The sequence below is a fragment of the Rana temporaria genome, chromosome 1, assembly GCF_905171775.1.
Source record: "Rana temporaria chromosome 1, aRanTem1.1, whole genome shotgun sequence".
NCBI classification, from domain to species: domain Eukaryota; kingdom Metazoa; phylum Chordata; class Amphibia; order Anura; family Ranidae; genus Rana; species Rana temporaria.
This window is the reverse complement of record NC_053489.1, coordinates 38,225,808-38,242,364: the sequence shown is the minus strand read 5'-3', so window position 1 is coordinate 38,242,364 and position 16,557 is coordinate 38,225,808. Positions and strand designations below refer to the sequence as shown.

The 16,557-nt window shown below is 47.3% G+C and overlaps 1 protein-coding gene across 2 annotated transcripts in view; it reads right to left on the bottom strand.

Moving 5' to 3' along the window:
* Positions 1–16,557, bottom strand: part of ZBTB7C (zinc finger and BTB domain containing 7C) — a 154,295-nt gene that overhangs the window by 11,819 nt on the left and 125,919 nt on the right. For both annotated transcript variants that reach the window (XM_040336611.1, XM_040336601.1), the window contains exon 2: positions 13,433–14,605. In XM_040336611.1, coding sequence (XP_040192545.1) covers positions 13,433–14,589 — 1,157 coding nt within the window. In that variant the 5' untranslated portion in view covers positions 14,590–14,605. The remainder of the gene's footprint in view (positions 1–13,432; positions 14,606–16,557) is intronic.

Here is a 16,557-nt window from a genome sequence, read left to right as displayed (position 1 = left end):
TGAGGCGTGACCCCATGCAAATGATGGGCCAAGCGTCATAGAAGTACTTAAAACGAACGGCGCATGTGCCGTCCTATGGACGTATCCCAGTGCGCATGCTCAGAATCACGTCGAAACTACTCCCTAAGATACGACGGATCACTGCCTACGACGTGAATGTAACCTACGCCCAGCCCTATTCACGTACTACGTAAACGACGTAAAAAACGACGGCTGTGTTCCCTGGTGCAGCCATTTGCATTGATGCTGCTGACTTACACCTGCTTTATGGGGCATAACTTTACGACGGGCGCAAGTACGTTCGTGAATCGGCGTATCTCACTCATTTGCATATTCGAATTGTAAATCAATGGGAGCGCCCCTTGCGGCCAGCGTAAATATGCGCCCACGATACGACAGCGTAGGAAACTTACGTCGGTTGGATGAAGCCTATTTTCAGGCTTATCTTGCTTTCAGAGTCAGGCGCATAGATACGACGGCGCATATGTGCACTTACGCGGCGTATCTCGAGATACGTCGGCGTAAGTGCTACGTGAATCCGGGCCTATGTGTTTTTGATCCAGGGCGTTTTTGGAAAGGGGCGGGGACTTTATTCCGATCGTGTGCGGGCCCCATCGTTTTTTTTCCCATCGGTGAAAAAAAAATAGAACCTGTTTTAAATTTTTCTTATGGTTAAAAAACCGATCGTCTGTGGGGAAATCCATCGGTCAAAAATCCATGCATGCTCAGAATCAAGTCGACGCATGCTCGGAAGCATTGAACTTCATTTTTCTCAGCACGTCGTTGTGTTTTACGTCACCACGTTGGACACGATCGGATTTTTTACTGATGGTGTGTAGGCAAGACTGATGAAAGTCAGCTTCATCGGATATCTGATGAAAAAATCCATCGGTCCGTTTTCATCAGACGAACCGATCGCGTGTACAGGGCATTATAGCTGCAAAGGGTGGGCCAACTCATCATTGACTAAGACTGGGATGCCATTAAAGTTCATGTGTGTGTAAAGGCAGGCGTCCCAATACTTTTGGTAATATAATGTATAGCTGGTTGCTAAGGAGCAAGCTGGGAAACTGCCCAATTCGTCCTTAACCACTTAAGCCCGGACCATTTGGCTGCCCAATGACCAGGTCATTTTTTGAGATTCGGCACTGCATCGCTTTAATTGACAATTGCGCGGTCGTGCTACGTGGCTCCCAAACAAAATGTACATAATTTTTTTCCCACAAATAGAGCTTTCTTTTGGTGGTATTTTATTTCAATTTAGAAAAAAAAGCAATATTTTTAACTTTTTGCTTTATGGATATATGGATAATAAATATCCCCAATAAATATAAAAGAAAAAAAATGTCCTCAGTTTAGGCCGATGCGTATTCTTCTACACATTTTTGATAAAAAAAAATCGCAATAAGCGTTTATTGATTGGTTTGTGCAAAAGTTATAGCGTTTACAAAATAGGGGATAGTTTTATGGCATTTTTATTAATATTTTTTTTTTTACTAGTAATGGCGTCTGTAACGGAACCCCAAATGGGACAGGGGTTAACGCCGTTTACGATATTCCATTCCGAACCCAAGATAGCTTATCGACACTCCACAATCCGGCGACACGACCTATACGAATCCCCCCCAGAAACGAGACACAGCTCTGTTCTCTGGTTCAACAGGAATGGCCAATCTTTATTGAGAAGGCAGGCTCTTATATACACCAAAAAGAATACTTGCAGTAATCAAATGGACAATGACACACTCCACCCACAACACCATACAATGGTTACTAACGAGCCCCCCTCAATACACATCTTTTAGTAGGCAGACATTTGTCTCCGAGATAATCTACATGAGCTAAAAGTCAGACATCTGACCTTTAGACTGTGCTAACTCACAATCCACATTTATCATCAATAGAAATTCACACAATACAGTGTCAATTAGCATAACACAATGAAAGGTCTTTCAGAAGCCACCCGAGCTTCATTTACATCACAGTAGCAGACTTAATTACCACAGCAAGCTTAATAGTATACACCAGCCAACACACAATATTTATACAATATATACAATGGGCCAGATCCACGAAGCGCGGCGCTTCTCTCCGCCCGGCGTAGTGTATCTCAGATACACTACGCTGCCGTAACTTACTTTTTTTTGTATCCTCAAAGATTTCCCGCCGTAGTGTAACTTAGGCGGCGTAAGGGCGCGCAATTCAAATGTATGTGATGGGGGCGTGTTTTATGTTAATACGTCGTGACCTAACGTAAATGACGGTTTTTTTGAACGGCGCATGCTCCGTTCGTGGGGGTATCCCAGTGCGCATGCTCGAAATTAAACCGGAACAAGCCAATGCTTACGACGGTGACGTCATTTTACGCAAAGCCCTATTCGCGAACGACTTACGCAAACGATGTAACATTTTCAAAATTCGACGTGGGAACGACGGCCATACTTAACATAGGATATGCCTCATATAGTAGGGGTAACTATACGCCGGAAAAAGCCGAACGCAAACGACGTAAAAAAATGCGCCGGCCGGACGTACGTTCGTGGATCGCCATATCCAGCTAATTTGCATACTCGATGCGGAATTCGACGGAAACGCCACCCAGCGGCCAGCGTAAATATGCACCTACGATCCGACGGCGTACTAAGACGTACGCCTGTCGGATCGAGCCCAGATTCCGTCGTATCTTGTTTTGTGGATACAAAACAGAGATACGACGCGGGAACTTTGAAATTACGTGGCGTATACATAGATGCGCCGGCGTAATTCGTCTGAGGATCTGGCCCATTATCTATACTGCATTAAATGTGACTAGCACAGACCATAGTGGGGTTCTCATTCACCCTGTGCCCCTATCAGAGACACAGGGTGATCTACACATAAGAGGCATCGGTGAAGCTGAAACAGGAGAATCTCATACTTTCTAAGCGCTTCTGGATTCCACGGGCCCTCCCGTTACAGCGGCGATCAGCGATTTTTATCGCGGACACATTTGACACCATTTTGGGACCATTGTCATTTATACAGCAATCAGTGCTATAAAAATGCACTGATTACTGTAAAAATTACATTGGCAGTGAAGGGGTTAACCTGTAGGGGCGCTGAAGGGGTTAAGTGTGTCCTAGGGAGTGATTCTAACTGTTAGGGGGAGTGGCTACGAGTAACACATCACTGATCACTGCTCCCAATGAGAGGGAACAGACAATCAGCGACATGTCACTAGGAAGAATGGGGACATGTTGTGTTTACACTGACCTCTCCCCGTTCTTCAGCTCCGTGACCCAATCACGGGACACGGCGGACATACAAGGCCCTTCAAGTCTGGTATGGATTTGGAAGGGACCCCCACGCCAAAAATAAATAAATAGAAAAACTGCGTGGCCCAGGAGGTCAGAAAATAGAGGGGATGAGTAAGCGCTCCCCCTCTCCTGAATCAAACCAGGCCACATGCCATCAACATGGGGGGGGGGGGGTATATTGGGGCCCCCCCAAAGCACCTTGTTTTCATTTTGATGGGGACAAGGGCCTCTTCCCCGCAACCCTGGGCTGTGGTTGAGGGGGTCTGCTGGTGGGGGGCTTATCAGAATCTAGAAGCTTCCTTTAACAAGGGGGTCCCCAGATCCTACCGCCCCCCCTATGTGAATGAGTATGGGGTACATTGTACCCCTACTCATTCACTAAAAAGTGTCACATAGAAAAAAAATACATCGACAGGCTGCAGCAACCTCTGCGGCAATGCTGGCAGCACTCATACGTCTATTTCCCAAACACAACCTCTGGATATGACGCTGAGCATGTGCACTCAACTCCTTTGGTGGACCATGGCGAGGCCTGTTCTGAGTGGACCCTGTCCTGTTATACCGCTGTATGGTCTTGGCCACCATCCTGCAGCTCAGTTTCAGGGTCTTGGCAATCTTCTTATAGCCTAGGCCATCTTTATGTAGAGCAAGAATTCTTTTTTTTTTTCAGATCCTCAGAGTTCTTTGCCATGAGGTGCCATGTTGAACTTCCAGTGACCAGTATGAGAGAGTGAGAGCGATAACACCAAATTCAACACACCTGCTCCCCATTCACACCTGAGACCTTGTAACACTAACGAGTCACATGACACTGGGGAGGGAAAATGGCCAATTGGACCCAATTTGGACATTTTCACTTAGGGTTGTACTCACTTTTGTTGCCAGCAGTTTAGAGATTCATGGCTGTGTGTTGAGTTATTTTGAGGGGACAGCAAATTTACACTGTTATACAAGCTGTACACTCACTACACAACATTGTAGCAAAGTGTCATTTCTTCAGTGTTGTCACATGAAAATGTGAGGGGTGTACTCACTTTTGTGAGATACTGTGTGTATATATATATATTTGAAATCCAATCCCCTTATCTATTTTTTTTTTCTTTTAACCACTTGCTTACTGGGCACTTTTGTGTACAGTGTTGTATGATCACGCAATTCTCATTCAAAGTGCATCAGCGCTGAAAGCTGAAAATTGGTCTGGGCAGGAGGGCCCAGACCAATGCCCAGACCAATGCCCAGACCAATGCCCAGACCAATGCCCAGACCAATTTTCAGCTTTCAGCAATGATGCACTATGAATGAGAACTGCGCGGTTATACAACACTGTAACCAAATACATTTTTTATAATTTCCCCACAAATGGAGCTTTCTTTTGGTGGTATTTAATCACCTCTGCGGTTTTTATTTTTTGTAATTTTTTTTTAACCACTTAAGGACCGCCTCCTGCACATATACGTCGGCAGTATGGCACGGCTGGGCACATGTACGTACAGCTGGAGTCCCGCGATCGCTCCCCGGAGCTGAAGAATGGGGAGAGCCGTGTGTAAACACGGCTTCCCCGTTCTTCACTGTGGCGGCTGCATCGATCGAGTGATCTCTTTTATAGGGAGATACAATCAATGACGTCACACCTACAGCCACACCCCCCTACAGTTGTAAACACACTTCAGGTCACACATAACCCCATCAGCGCCCCCTAGTGGTTAACTCAACTGTCATTTTCACAGTAAACAATGCATTTTTAATGCATTTTTTGCTGTGAAAATGGCAATTGTCCCAAAAATGTGTCAAAATTGTCCGAAATGTCCGCCATAATGTCGCAGTCACGAAAAAAATCGCTGATCGCCGCCATTAAGAGTAAAAAAAAAATAATTAATAAAAATGCAATAAAACTATCCCCTATTTTGTAAGCGCTATACATTTTGCGCAAACCAACCGATAAACGCTTATTGCGATTTTTTTTACTAAAAATAGGTAGAAGAATACGTATCGGCCTAAACTGAGGGAAATTTTTTTTTTATATATGTTTTTGGGGGATATTTATTACAGCAAAAAGTAAAAAATGTTGCATTTTTTTCAAAATTGTCGCTCTATTTTTGTTCATAGCGCAAAAAATAAAAACCGCAGAGGTGATCAAATACCACCAAAAGAAAGCTCTATTCGTGGGAAAAAAAGGACGCCAATTTTGTTTGGAAGCCACGTCGCACGACCGCGCAATTGTCAGTTAAAGCGACACAGTGCCGAATCGCAAAAAGGGGCAAGGTCCTTTAGCTGCATTTTGGTCCGGGTCTTAAGTGGTTAAAAAGACCGATTTTCTTTTTTCAAAGAAAATAATATTTTTTTATATTTTGTTATAAAATTTTGCAAATGGGTAATTTTTTTCCTTCATTGATGTATGCTGATGAGGCTGCGCTGATGGGCACTGATGGGCTGCACTGATGGGCACCAATAAGGCGGCACTGGTGGGCACTGATTGGCAGCACTGGTGGGCACTGAGAGGTGGCACTGATGGGTTGCATTGAAGGGCATTGATAGGTGGCACTGGTGGGCACTGAGAAGTGGCACTAATTGGTGGCATTGATAGGTGGCACTGATAGCTGGCAGTGATGGGCACTTTTGGGTGGCAGTGATGGGCACTGATGGGTGGCAATAATGGGCACTGATGGGTTACACTGATAGGCAGCATTACTAGGTGGCACTGATGAGGCACCACTGGTGGGCATTGATAGGTGGCACTGGTGGGCATTAATAGGTGGCACTCGTGGGCAGTGATAGGTGGCACTGGTGGGCACTGGCAGGTGGCAATGGCATGTGGCACTGGCAGGCGTTATTTGTGGGCACAAATGAGGCAGAATCACCTCTACCTCTTCGGAACCGATGTCCCTTGCACACATGCCGGGACCGTCCCCTTACATGGATCTGTGATCACCCGAGTCTCAGAGAGTGCGCGAAGGGGAGGATGTCTATTGATGGCCTCCTGGCATTTGGGGTCCACGTTGTGGCCATCGTTGGGCTATAGCGCGGACGCCAAGTGGTTAATGCTACCAAGGCTTGATCGCAAATGAAAACTCTAATACGGGAGTGTGTTACTGGCCGGATCTCCAGATGAAAACAGAGGGAAAAAAGCATAAAAAATAAAACGAATGCAGCCACCACATCTATGTCGCATACACACGACCATTTTTCGGCATTAAAAAAATGTCATCTTTAAAAAATTTCATCTTAAATGATGGTGTGTGGGCTTCACATCATTTTTCAGGTTCTGAAAAACGACAAAAAAAAATTCGAACCTGCTGCATTTTTTAACGTCGTTTTAAACAATGTCGTTTTTCGGGTTGTAAAAAATGGTCGTGTGTGGGCTAAAACGACGTTAAAAACCCGCGCATGCTCAGAAGCAAGTTATGAGAAGGGAGCGCTCGTTCTGGTAAAACTACCATTCATAATGGAGTAAGCACATTCATCACGCTGTAACAGACAGAAAAGCGCGAATCGTCTTTTACTAACACGGAATCAGCCCCAAGGGTGGCGTCATCCGCATGGAACTTCCCCTTTATAGTGCCGGCGTACGTGTTGTACGTCACCGCGCTTTGCTAGAGCATTTTTTAAAACGATGGTGTGTAGGCAACATCGTTTTAATGATGAAGTTGGAAAAATGCTGAAAAATGATCGTGTGTACGCGGCATAAGGATCGGTAAGCTGCAATATATTACATTTTGGTTTTGTATTCAATACCGCTTTAAGGTTTAAATTCATGGATTAGATTTAATAGATATGCGATTATGAGGCAGTGTTAATGTTTTGGGTGTGGTTTATAACGCATACGGCGATCATTATTTGCACCAAAAATAACCAAGGAAGTTCTCAGAAGCTGAAATTAAGGCCCAGATTCTGAAAGGGCTTACGATGGCGCAACGCCATGTACGCCGTCGTAAGTCCTAATCTGGGCCGTCGTATCTATGCGACTGATTCTAAGGCCCCATACTCACGAGCAAACATGTCTGCTGAAACTGGCCCGCAGGCCAGTTTCAGCAGACATGTTTGGTCGTGTGTGGGCGCGAGCGGGCCGAATTCCAGCAAACATTTGCCCGCCGGGCCTTTTCCCAGCAGACAAATATTCCTGGACTTGTTTTAAAACAGTCCGCTGGAATTCTGCCCGCTCGGACATGTACGGTCGTCAGTACAGACCTACCGTACATGTCCAGGCGCCCGCCGTCCCTCGCATGCGTCGAATGACTTCGACGCATGCGTGGAAGCATTTTAAAGGCGGGCCGCCCACGTCGCCGCGTCATTGTCGCGGCGACACCGCGTCATCGACGCGGCGACACCGCGGACACGCCCCGCGTATTGTTTACGCGCGGACTTCTGTACGATGGTGTGTACAACCATCGTACAGAAGCCCTCTGGCAGACATGTATGGTGAAAACGGTCCGACGGACCGCTTTCACCATACATGTTTGGTCGTGAGTACCCGGCCTTAGAATCAGTTACGCATAGATAAGCATTAGATCCGACAGGCGTAAGGCTCTTACGCTGTCGGATCTTAAGTGCATTTTTTTTTTTTGCCGCTAGGTGTCGCCTTTGTCGCTTTCCCCGTTGAGTATGCAAATTAGCTAGATACGCGAATTCCCGAACGTACGCGCGGTCGACGCAGTGAAGTTACGACGTTTACGTTAGGTTTGCGCGGCGTAAAGTTGCCCCTGCTATATGAGGGGCAACCAATGTTAAGTATGGCCGTCGTTCCCGCGTCGAAATTAAAAAAATTTACGTCGTTTGCGTAAGTCGTCCGTGAATGGGGCTGGACGCCATTTACGCTCACGTCGAAACCAATGACGTCCTTGCGACGTCATTTGGAGCAATGCACCCTGGGATATTTTCCGGGCGGCGCATGCGCAGTACGTTCGGTATTAATTTAAATGCTCCACGCCCCCTACCCGGATAATTTGAATTAGGCGGGCTTGCGCCGGGTGATTTACGCTACGCGGCCGCAACTTTACAGGCAAGTGCTTTGTGAATAAAGCACTTGCCTGTAAAACTTGCGGCGTCGTAACGTAAATGACATACGTTATGCCGCCGCAGAGATACGCCAGATCTACGAGAATCTGGCCCAATGTCTTTTTTTCAGCTTGCATGTGTGGGCATCTTTAGATTCAGCTCACAGTACCCGCTTGATGCCCTTTAAAGATAAACAACAAATGTAATAAACAATTGCATTTGAAAAAAAAAATGATATATAAAGAAGAAAGTTTAGCAGTGGCCCTCAACTGGAAGACTGGGGGCCACGTGGCTCAAATCTAAACGCAAAAGCGCTCCCTTTAAATCTTTTTTTCCTTTTCGCTTTCATTGCATCACATTGTGCCCGCTCCTCGCCCCTCCATGGTGCAATCTGCAAATGCGATTTTATTTTTATGGTTATGTTTACCATCGGGCACTAGGTGGCAGCAGAGTCTCACGGTCTGTTCTATAACCTGTCGTCTATGGAAGGTCTCTCCTTGCCCCATGCTTTATGAATTTCTTCTGAAAACAGACCTTCACATGTCTCTCTGTTTAAAGTCATGAGGCCAAATCTTTCCTCACAAGTAATTATTGCATCATTGTCCTAAGAGGCACATAATCACTCAGCTGCGGCAAGAAGGTTCCTCACATTTTAGAGATGTTTTAAATAGCGTATGAGGTCAGGGCCAGCTTTACAGAAGGGAGGGTCAGCGTGTACTAGAAGGATAACACTGAACATGGGCGGAATTTAACCACTTAAGCCCCGGACCTTTAGGCAGCTAAATGCCCAGGCCAGGTTTTGCGATTCGGCACTGCGTCGCTTTAACAGACAATTGCGCGGTCGTGCGACGTGGCTCCCAAACAAAATTGGCGTCCTTTTTTCCCCACAAATAGAGCTTTCTTTTGGTGGTATTTGATCACCTCTGCGGTTTTAATTTTTTGCGCTATAAACAAAAATAGAGCGACAATTTTGAAAAAAATGCTATATTTTTTACTTTTTGCTATAATAAATATCCCCCAAAAACATATATAAAAATGTTTTTTTTCCTCAGTTTAGGCCGATACGTATTCTTCTACCTATTTTTGGTAAAAAAAAAGCGCAATAATCGTTTATCGATTGGTTTGCACAAAATTTATAGCGTTTCCCAAAATAGGGGATAGTTTTATTGCATTTTTATTAATTTTTTTTTTACTACTAATGGCGGCGATCAGCGATTTTTTTCGTGACTGCGACATTATGGCGGACACTTCGGACAATTTTGACACATTTTTGGGACCATTGTCATTTTCACAGCAAAAAATGCATTTAAATTGCATTGTTTATTGTGAAAATGACAGTTGCAGTTTGGGAGTTAACCACAGGGGGCGCTGTAGGAGTTAGGGTTCACTTAGTGCGTGTTTACAACTGTAGGGGGGTGTGGCTGTAGGACTGACGTCATCGATCGAGTCTCCCTATAAAAGGGATCGATGCAGCGCCATAGTGAAGCATGGGGAAGCCGTGTTTACATACGGCTCTCCCCGTTCTTCAGCTCCGGGGAGCGATCGCGACGGAGCGGCTATAAACGAATAGCCGCGCCGTCGTCCCGGATCGCTCCCCGCGGGAATCCGACCGCCGCATGTAGCGGGGGGGTCCCGATCGGACCCCCCACCCGCTAGAAGGCAAGGACGTACATGTACGCCCATCTGCCTGTATGTGCCATTCTGTGGACGTACATATACGGCGGTCGGGAAGTGGTTAAAATATGATAAAAAAAAAAAAAAATGGCTAGTTGAAGATTCGAGAATAAGAATTACCATTTTTAAATGGATAGAGAACTGTTTTTGCTTTTTTGCCTTATTGGTTGTCTACAAGGACTTTTTTTTTCCCTTGGGCTCCTTTTCCTAGCCAAAATATTTGGAAAGAGTAGACAATAGTGATGTGGCACCCTCCTAGATAGGTGCTAGGTTAGGTAAATTTAGTTACTAGCTCATTGTAATGGCTGATTATGTTGGTCTGTTTTTTGTTTTACTGGCTGCGTCCCCCACCTGTCTGGAGGGTACTGAAAGATAGTGGGCTGGGAGAGTCAAATCAGAAGCTGAATATTTATGCAGCCCTAGCCAATCCCTGGGGAGAGGTGCCCAGATGGTGGCTGGGAGGGAGCATAAATACTCTGGCCCAGATTCTCATACAATTTCGTTGCTCCTGGGCAGGGTAACGTATGTGATTTACGTTACACCGCCGCAGGTTTACAGCGTTGGTGCCTGATTCTCAGAACACTTACCTGTAAACTTGCGGCGGTGTATCGTAAAAGCGCTCGGCGCAAGCCCGCCCAATTCAAATGGGGCGGGCACCATTTAAATTAGGCGCGTTCCCGCATGCTCCGTCGGGTAAATTACCCGACGTGCATTGCGCTAAATGACGTCGCACCGACGTCATTTGCTTAGACGTTAACGTAAATGGCGTCCAGCGCCATTCACGGACGTCTTAAATTTCGACGTGGGAACGACGGCCATACTTAACATTGGCTGCGCCTCCATAGACCCAGGGGCAACTTTACGCGTCGGAAAGGCTACGGAAATGACGTAAATTCTCTCCTCGTCGAGCGCGCGTACGTTCGGGAATCGTCGTAATTTGCTCATTTACATAAGCGACGGGGAAAACGACGTCGGCGACACCTAGCGGCGGGAAAAAAAATTGCATTTAAGATCTGACAGCGTAAGAGCCTTACGCCTGTCAGATCGAATGGGTATCTATGCGTAACTGATTCTAAGAATCAGTCGCATAGATACCCGGGGTCAGATTAGGACTTACGATGGCGCAAATGGTGTTGCGCCGTCGTAACGCCTTTGAGAATCTGGGCCTCTGGGTTCTTGTCAGCAGGAGGAGATCCCGGGCCTGGAGGGCTGCTGCCCTTCTGGGCAGGCCTTCTATGTGTCTGCTGTTCATTGAGGTCCCAGCCAGGGCTGCTGTTTGAAACCAAAGGCCCCATACAGACAACCTGACACAGGGTTAGGGTTAGAGGGTTAGGGTTAGGGGTTAGGGTTTCCAATTTAAGAATATGGCTAGGAATCAGGAATTGGAACAGGGACCTCCCCCAAAGGTCAGAAGGCGGGTTCCCAGAGGTCAAAGGTCGCAGGGCGTGGCTGACCCACCCCCACCAAAGTGTACCGCCTACCCCAACTAAGTCAGGGAATGAACAAGTCGGGGAAAGCGTCTTTCAGCGTAATTCAGTTATGAATGAACACAGTTAGTGATAGGTACAGATCACGCATTGTGTTCATTCCGTGGGGGAATGGTAGATAGGACATTTAATAGACCCTTCCCCCACTCTGAAGGATCCTATTGTGTGTTTTCAGCTTCCAGCATCAGACAAAGGAGGGAAGCCAGCAGAACTGCGGGGTAGGGGGGCACACAGGGGGGCCTGGGCAGCAAGGGGGAAAATATGGTCCACAGGAAGGGTGATCGGCGTGGCGGGCGCGCGGGGGGGGGGGGGGGGGCAATTTCTGGAACCAATCTCCTGTATGGCTCTCTCTGCAGCTGAAAGCCAACAGAAGGGAGCGGAGATGAAGCCAGCTTTCAGTTGCTGCAGATTGGTTACAGGAATTGCCCCCCCCAACGCACCGATCACCCTACCTGCCCACATCTGATTCACCCTGCTTCTTGGGCCCCCCTGCTGGCCCAGGCCCCATACAGGAGGACCAGTGGTACCCCCTTTTCCACAGCCCTGGTCCCAGCTATGCTAGCTGGGGGGCCTTTTCTGCCAAAAGTTTGCTGGAGCTGACCTTTCTTTTTGGGATCTGGTCTGGAGAATCGGAAGAGGAGTCTGGAAGAAATTATCCAAAGACATTAGTGAGTACAGACTGGTATGGGAGATCCCTGAGACTGTGTGCTACTACTATCCCTCCTGTACTAGAGTCAGCGTTGCTCAAAGAGGACATTATCTATGATGTCTTGGTATAGCCCAGCCCAATATATTTGATGCCAGCAAGGATTGTGTTCAGGTTCTTAGGAGGAAGGTTAGTGTCCTCGAGTTACGGCTTAAAGTTGCTGGAGTATCCCAGAGTTACCATCTATCCAAGTTTTGATTTTTTAAATAAAGCATCAGAAAAGCATACCCCTAGACCAGGGGTCTCCAAACTTTCTAAACAAAGGGCCGGATTACTGTCCTCCAGACTTTAAGGGGACCGGACTGTGGCCATCAGGAGTACACAATCCCCCATCATTGGTGTCATTGGACCCCATCATTGGTGTCATTGGACCCCATTATTGGTGTCATTGGGAGAAATTCTGCCCCATCACTGGGAGGAATTCTGCCCCATCATTGGGAGGAATTCTGCCCCATCATTGGTGTCATTGGGAGGAAATCTGCCCCATCATTGGTGTCATTGGGAGAAATTCTGCCCCATCATTGGGAGGAATTCTGCCCCATCATTGGGAGGAATTCTGCCCTATCATTGGTGTCATTGGGAGGAATTTCTGCCCCATCATTGGGAGGAATTCTGCCCCATCGTTAGGAGGTATTCTGCCCCATCATTGGTGTAATTGGGAGGAATTCTGCCCAATTATTGGGAGGAATTCTGCCCCATCATTGGTGTCATTGGGAGGAATTCTGCCCCATCATTGGGAGGAAGTCTGCCCCATCATTGGGAGGAATTCTGCCCCATCATTGGTGTCATTGGGAGGAATTCTGCCCCCTCATTGGGGTCATTGGGAGGAATTCTGCCCCATCATTGGGAGGAATTCTGCCCTATCATTGGTGTCATTGGGAGGAATTCTGCCCCATCATTGGGAGGAATTCTGCCCTATCATTGGTGTCATTGGGAGGAAATCTGCCCCATCATTGGTGTCATTGGGCGGAATTCTGCCCCATCATTGGGAGGAATTCTGCCCCATCATTGGGAGGAAGCCTGCCCCATCATTGGTGTCATTGGGAGGAATTCTGCCCCATCATTGGGGTCATTGGGAGGAATTCTGCCCCATCATTGGTGCCAATGAATAAAAAAGCACCCCAAGGGCCAGATAAAATCAAGCAAAGGGCCACATCTGGCCCATGGGCCGCAGTTTGGAGACCACTGCCCTAGACCAAGAGAGTGACTGTATACTGGCTGCATGTATCCCAACCCTTCTAAATAATGTAAAATTTTTGTTTCATTTATTCTCTGACCTGGTAAAACGAACTTCGCAGATATTACACATATAAGGCTTTTCTCCTGTATGGGTCCGCATGTGCCTCGGAAGTTTCCCAGCTCCCATGATGACTTTATGACAGATGGGACATTGTTGGGAGGCTTTCGGCTTGATCTTGCGCTCTTCTTCCAAAGGCCATGGGGGAAACATGCCCAGATGTGCCGCACTCAGAAAGCTCAGGTAAGCACTATAATCCATTTCAGCTTTGATCTGCCCAAAATGTTTGGTGGAATGCTCTAGAAACATATCCTTGAAGAAATCAGTAGGAAACGGTAGGGCCGGGATCTCTACATTCTCCTCCTCCTCTTTAATTTTCCTGTCCTTGATCACAAGATCCAGAGGTCCGGTGTCTACTGGCTGTTCTTGGACTTGAGAGAAGTTCATCAGATCACCATTCCAAAGCTGGGGAAAGAAACCGGGAACAAAATGGGAAATGGGTGGCCTTTTCTCCGCTGTGCTTTTTGGGTAAAGGTTTTCACTCAACAGTGACTTGATTGAAAAGTCTTTAATGGCACTTTGGTGGCCAGAAGAACTGTTGGTGGAAGTGTAATGGGTTGGTAGGTCCTTCTGAGTTTCCCGATAAGATTCCTCAGGTTCATCGGACTCCGGTGGGCTTTGGTTGAAGCTGGTTTCCTGAATATCCATTTGATTTTCCTGGTCAACAAAGTCTTTGGTCTCATCTTCTTCATCATCGTCTTCATCGTCATCTTCTTCCTTCTCATCATCGTCCTCCTCGCCGTCTCTTGGCGTCTCCAAGATCTCCAGGCACACGTTGATGATACATTGGATCTCCAGCATTTCAGCAGCGTCGAGAATATGTTTAACGTTGGAGGTGGTGATAGTGAGCGTGGACGTGTAAGCAAACTCTAATATGGCGGAGAAGGCATCTGGCTTGACGAAGTCGATCTCGTAGATGTAAGGCTGGTCCGTCATGGAGCCAGCAGTGAAGAGTTTCTTGAAATATTGACTGCAGGCTGCGAGCACCGACCTGTGCGTCCTGTACTCCTGATCCTGTATGATGAGGATCACATCGCAGAGAAAGCCGTCCTGCCTTTGTTGGTTTAGCCCACATAAGATATCACTGCTGTGGTTCGGGAATGGAATACCGATCAGGTCTTCGTCCGTACTGGCCATGTTCTCATATGTAGTCCTGGAACACAACAGAAATTCAGCGTTAGTCTAAAAGGCAGATATTGAAAGGGAATGTCAACTGAATCATTTACAATGCTTAAGGTAGAACTACAGGCAAAACTTTTTTTTCTCATTTTGGATAGAGTTAGGCCCCTTTCACATTGAGGCTTTTTTCATGCGGTACAGCGCTAAAAATAGCGATGCTATACCGCATGAAAAATCATGCCCTGCAGGCTTCAATGTGAAAGCCCGAAGGCTTTCACACTGAAGCGGTGCGCTAGCAGGAGCGCTCCAAAAGTCCTGCTAGCCGCATCTTTACTGCGGTATAGGAGCGGTGTGTTCATCGCTCCTATACCGCGCCTTTCCATTGAAATCAATGGGAAAGCGCGGTAATACCACAGTATTAACCCTTTTTCGGGCGCTAGCGGGGGTTAAAACCTCACCACTAGCGCCCGAATATTGCGGTAAATACAACGGTATAGCCGCGCTACAAATAGCGCGGCTATATCGTCACCGCGGCTCCACGCCTCAATGTGAAAGAGGTCTAAGGGTGGGTTATAACTAGAGGTCGACCGATATGGGTTTTTCTCTGGCCGATGCCGATATTTAGAAATCTGGGCCGCCAATATTTTAGGCCGACTTTTTTTTTTTTTTTGGTGGCACTGGCTCGTGGCACTGGATGGCACTAATTGGCACTGGAAGATGGCACTAGCAGAACTCACTGATTGGCAGGTGGCACTGGCAGGTTGCACTGGATGGCACTGAAAGATGGTACTATCAGATGGCACTGATTGGCAGGTGACACTTATTGACACTGGCAGGTGGCACTGATTGGCAGATGGCACTGGTTGGCACTGGCAGATGGCAATAATTGGCACGTGGCACTGGCAAGTGGCACTGGTTGGCACTGACTGGCAGGTGGCACTAATTGGCACTGGCAGGTGGCACTGGATGGCAATAGTTAGCACTGGCAGATGGCACTGGTTGGCATTGGCAGGTGGCACTGATGGCTTTAGCTGGCACTGGTAGGTGGCACTGGATGGAAGGTGGCACTAATTGGCACTGGATGGTGGCACTGGTATTGGCACTGGCATGTGGCATTGGCAGATGGCACTCGATGGAAGGTGGCACTAATTGGCACTGGATGGTGGCACTGGTATTGGCACTGGCAGGTGGCATTGGCAGATGCCACTGGATGGAAGGTGGCGCTAATTGGCACTGGATTGCCGCCGCGGTCACAGCATCAGGAAAGGTCGCGGCTTCGGCCTAGCTCCAGATCCGTGGCACCGCTAGCGGCCATGTAAAATATCGGCCTAATTTGGATAAAAATCGGCCGATGCTGATTTCTCCAAAACGGCCAAATATCGGCCGACCGCTAGTTATAACCCCTGCCAGAATTATTTTCTTCTTTATCTGCGTCCCATTGCGAAAATTTCCCTTTACTTCCTGTCCCATAGCCAAAAAGGAAGTCCCTGCAAATTAAAATGGTTGCAAAGCTTCATGTTTTTTCACCTTAATGCATCCTATGCAATTACTAGTAAAAAAGAAATAAATAAAAATGCCATAGAAATATCTCATAATTTATCCACTTAAGCCCCGGACCAATATGCTGCTAAATGCCCAAAGGCGTTTTTACAATTCAGCACTGCGTCGCTTTAACAGAAAGAAAAAGCTCTAATTGTGGGGAAAAAAGGACGCCAATTTTGTTTGGGAGCCACGTTGCACGACCCGGCAATTGTCAGTTAAAGCGACGCAGTGCGGAATCGCAAAAAGTGACCTGGTCCTTGACCACCAAAATGATCTGGGGCTGAGGGGGTAAAACCTTCCGGGGCTGAAGTGGTTGAGGGGGTAAAACCTTCCGAGGCTGAAGTGGTTGAGGGGGTAAAACCTTCTGGGGCTGAAGTGGTTGAGGGGGTAAAACCTTCCCGGGGCTGAAGTGGTTGAGGGGGTAAAACCTTCTGGGGCTGAAGT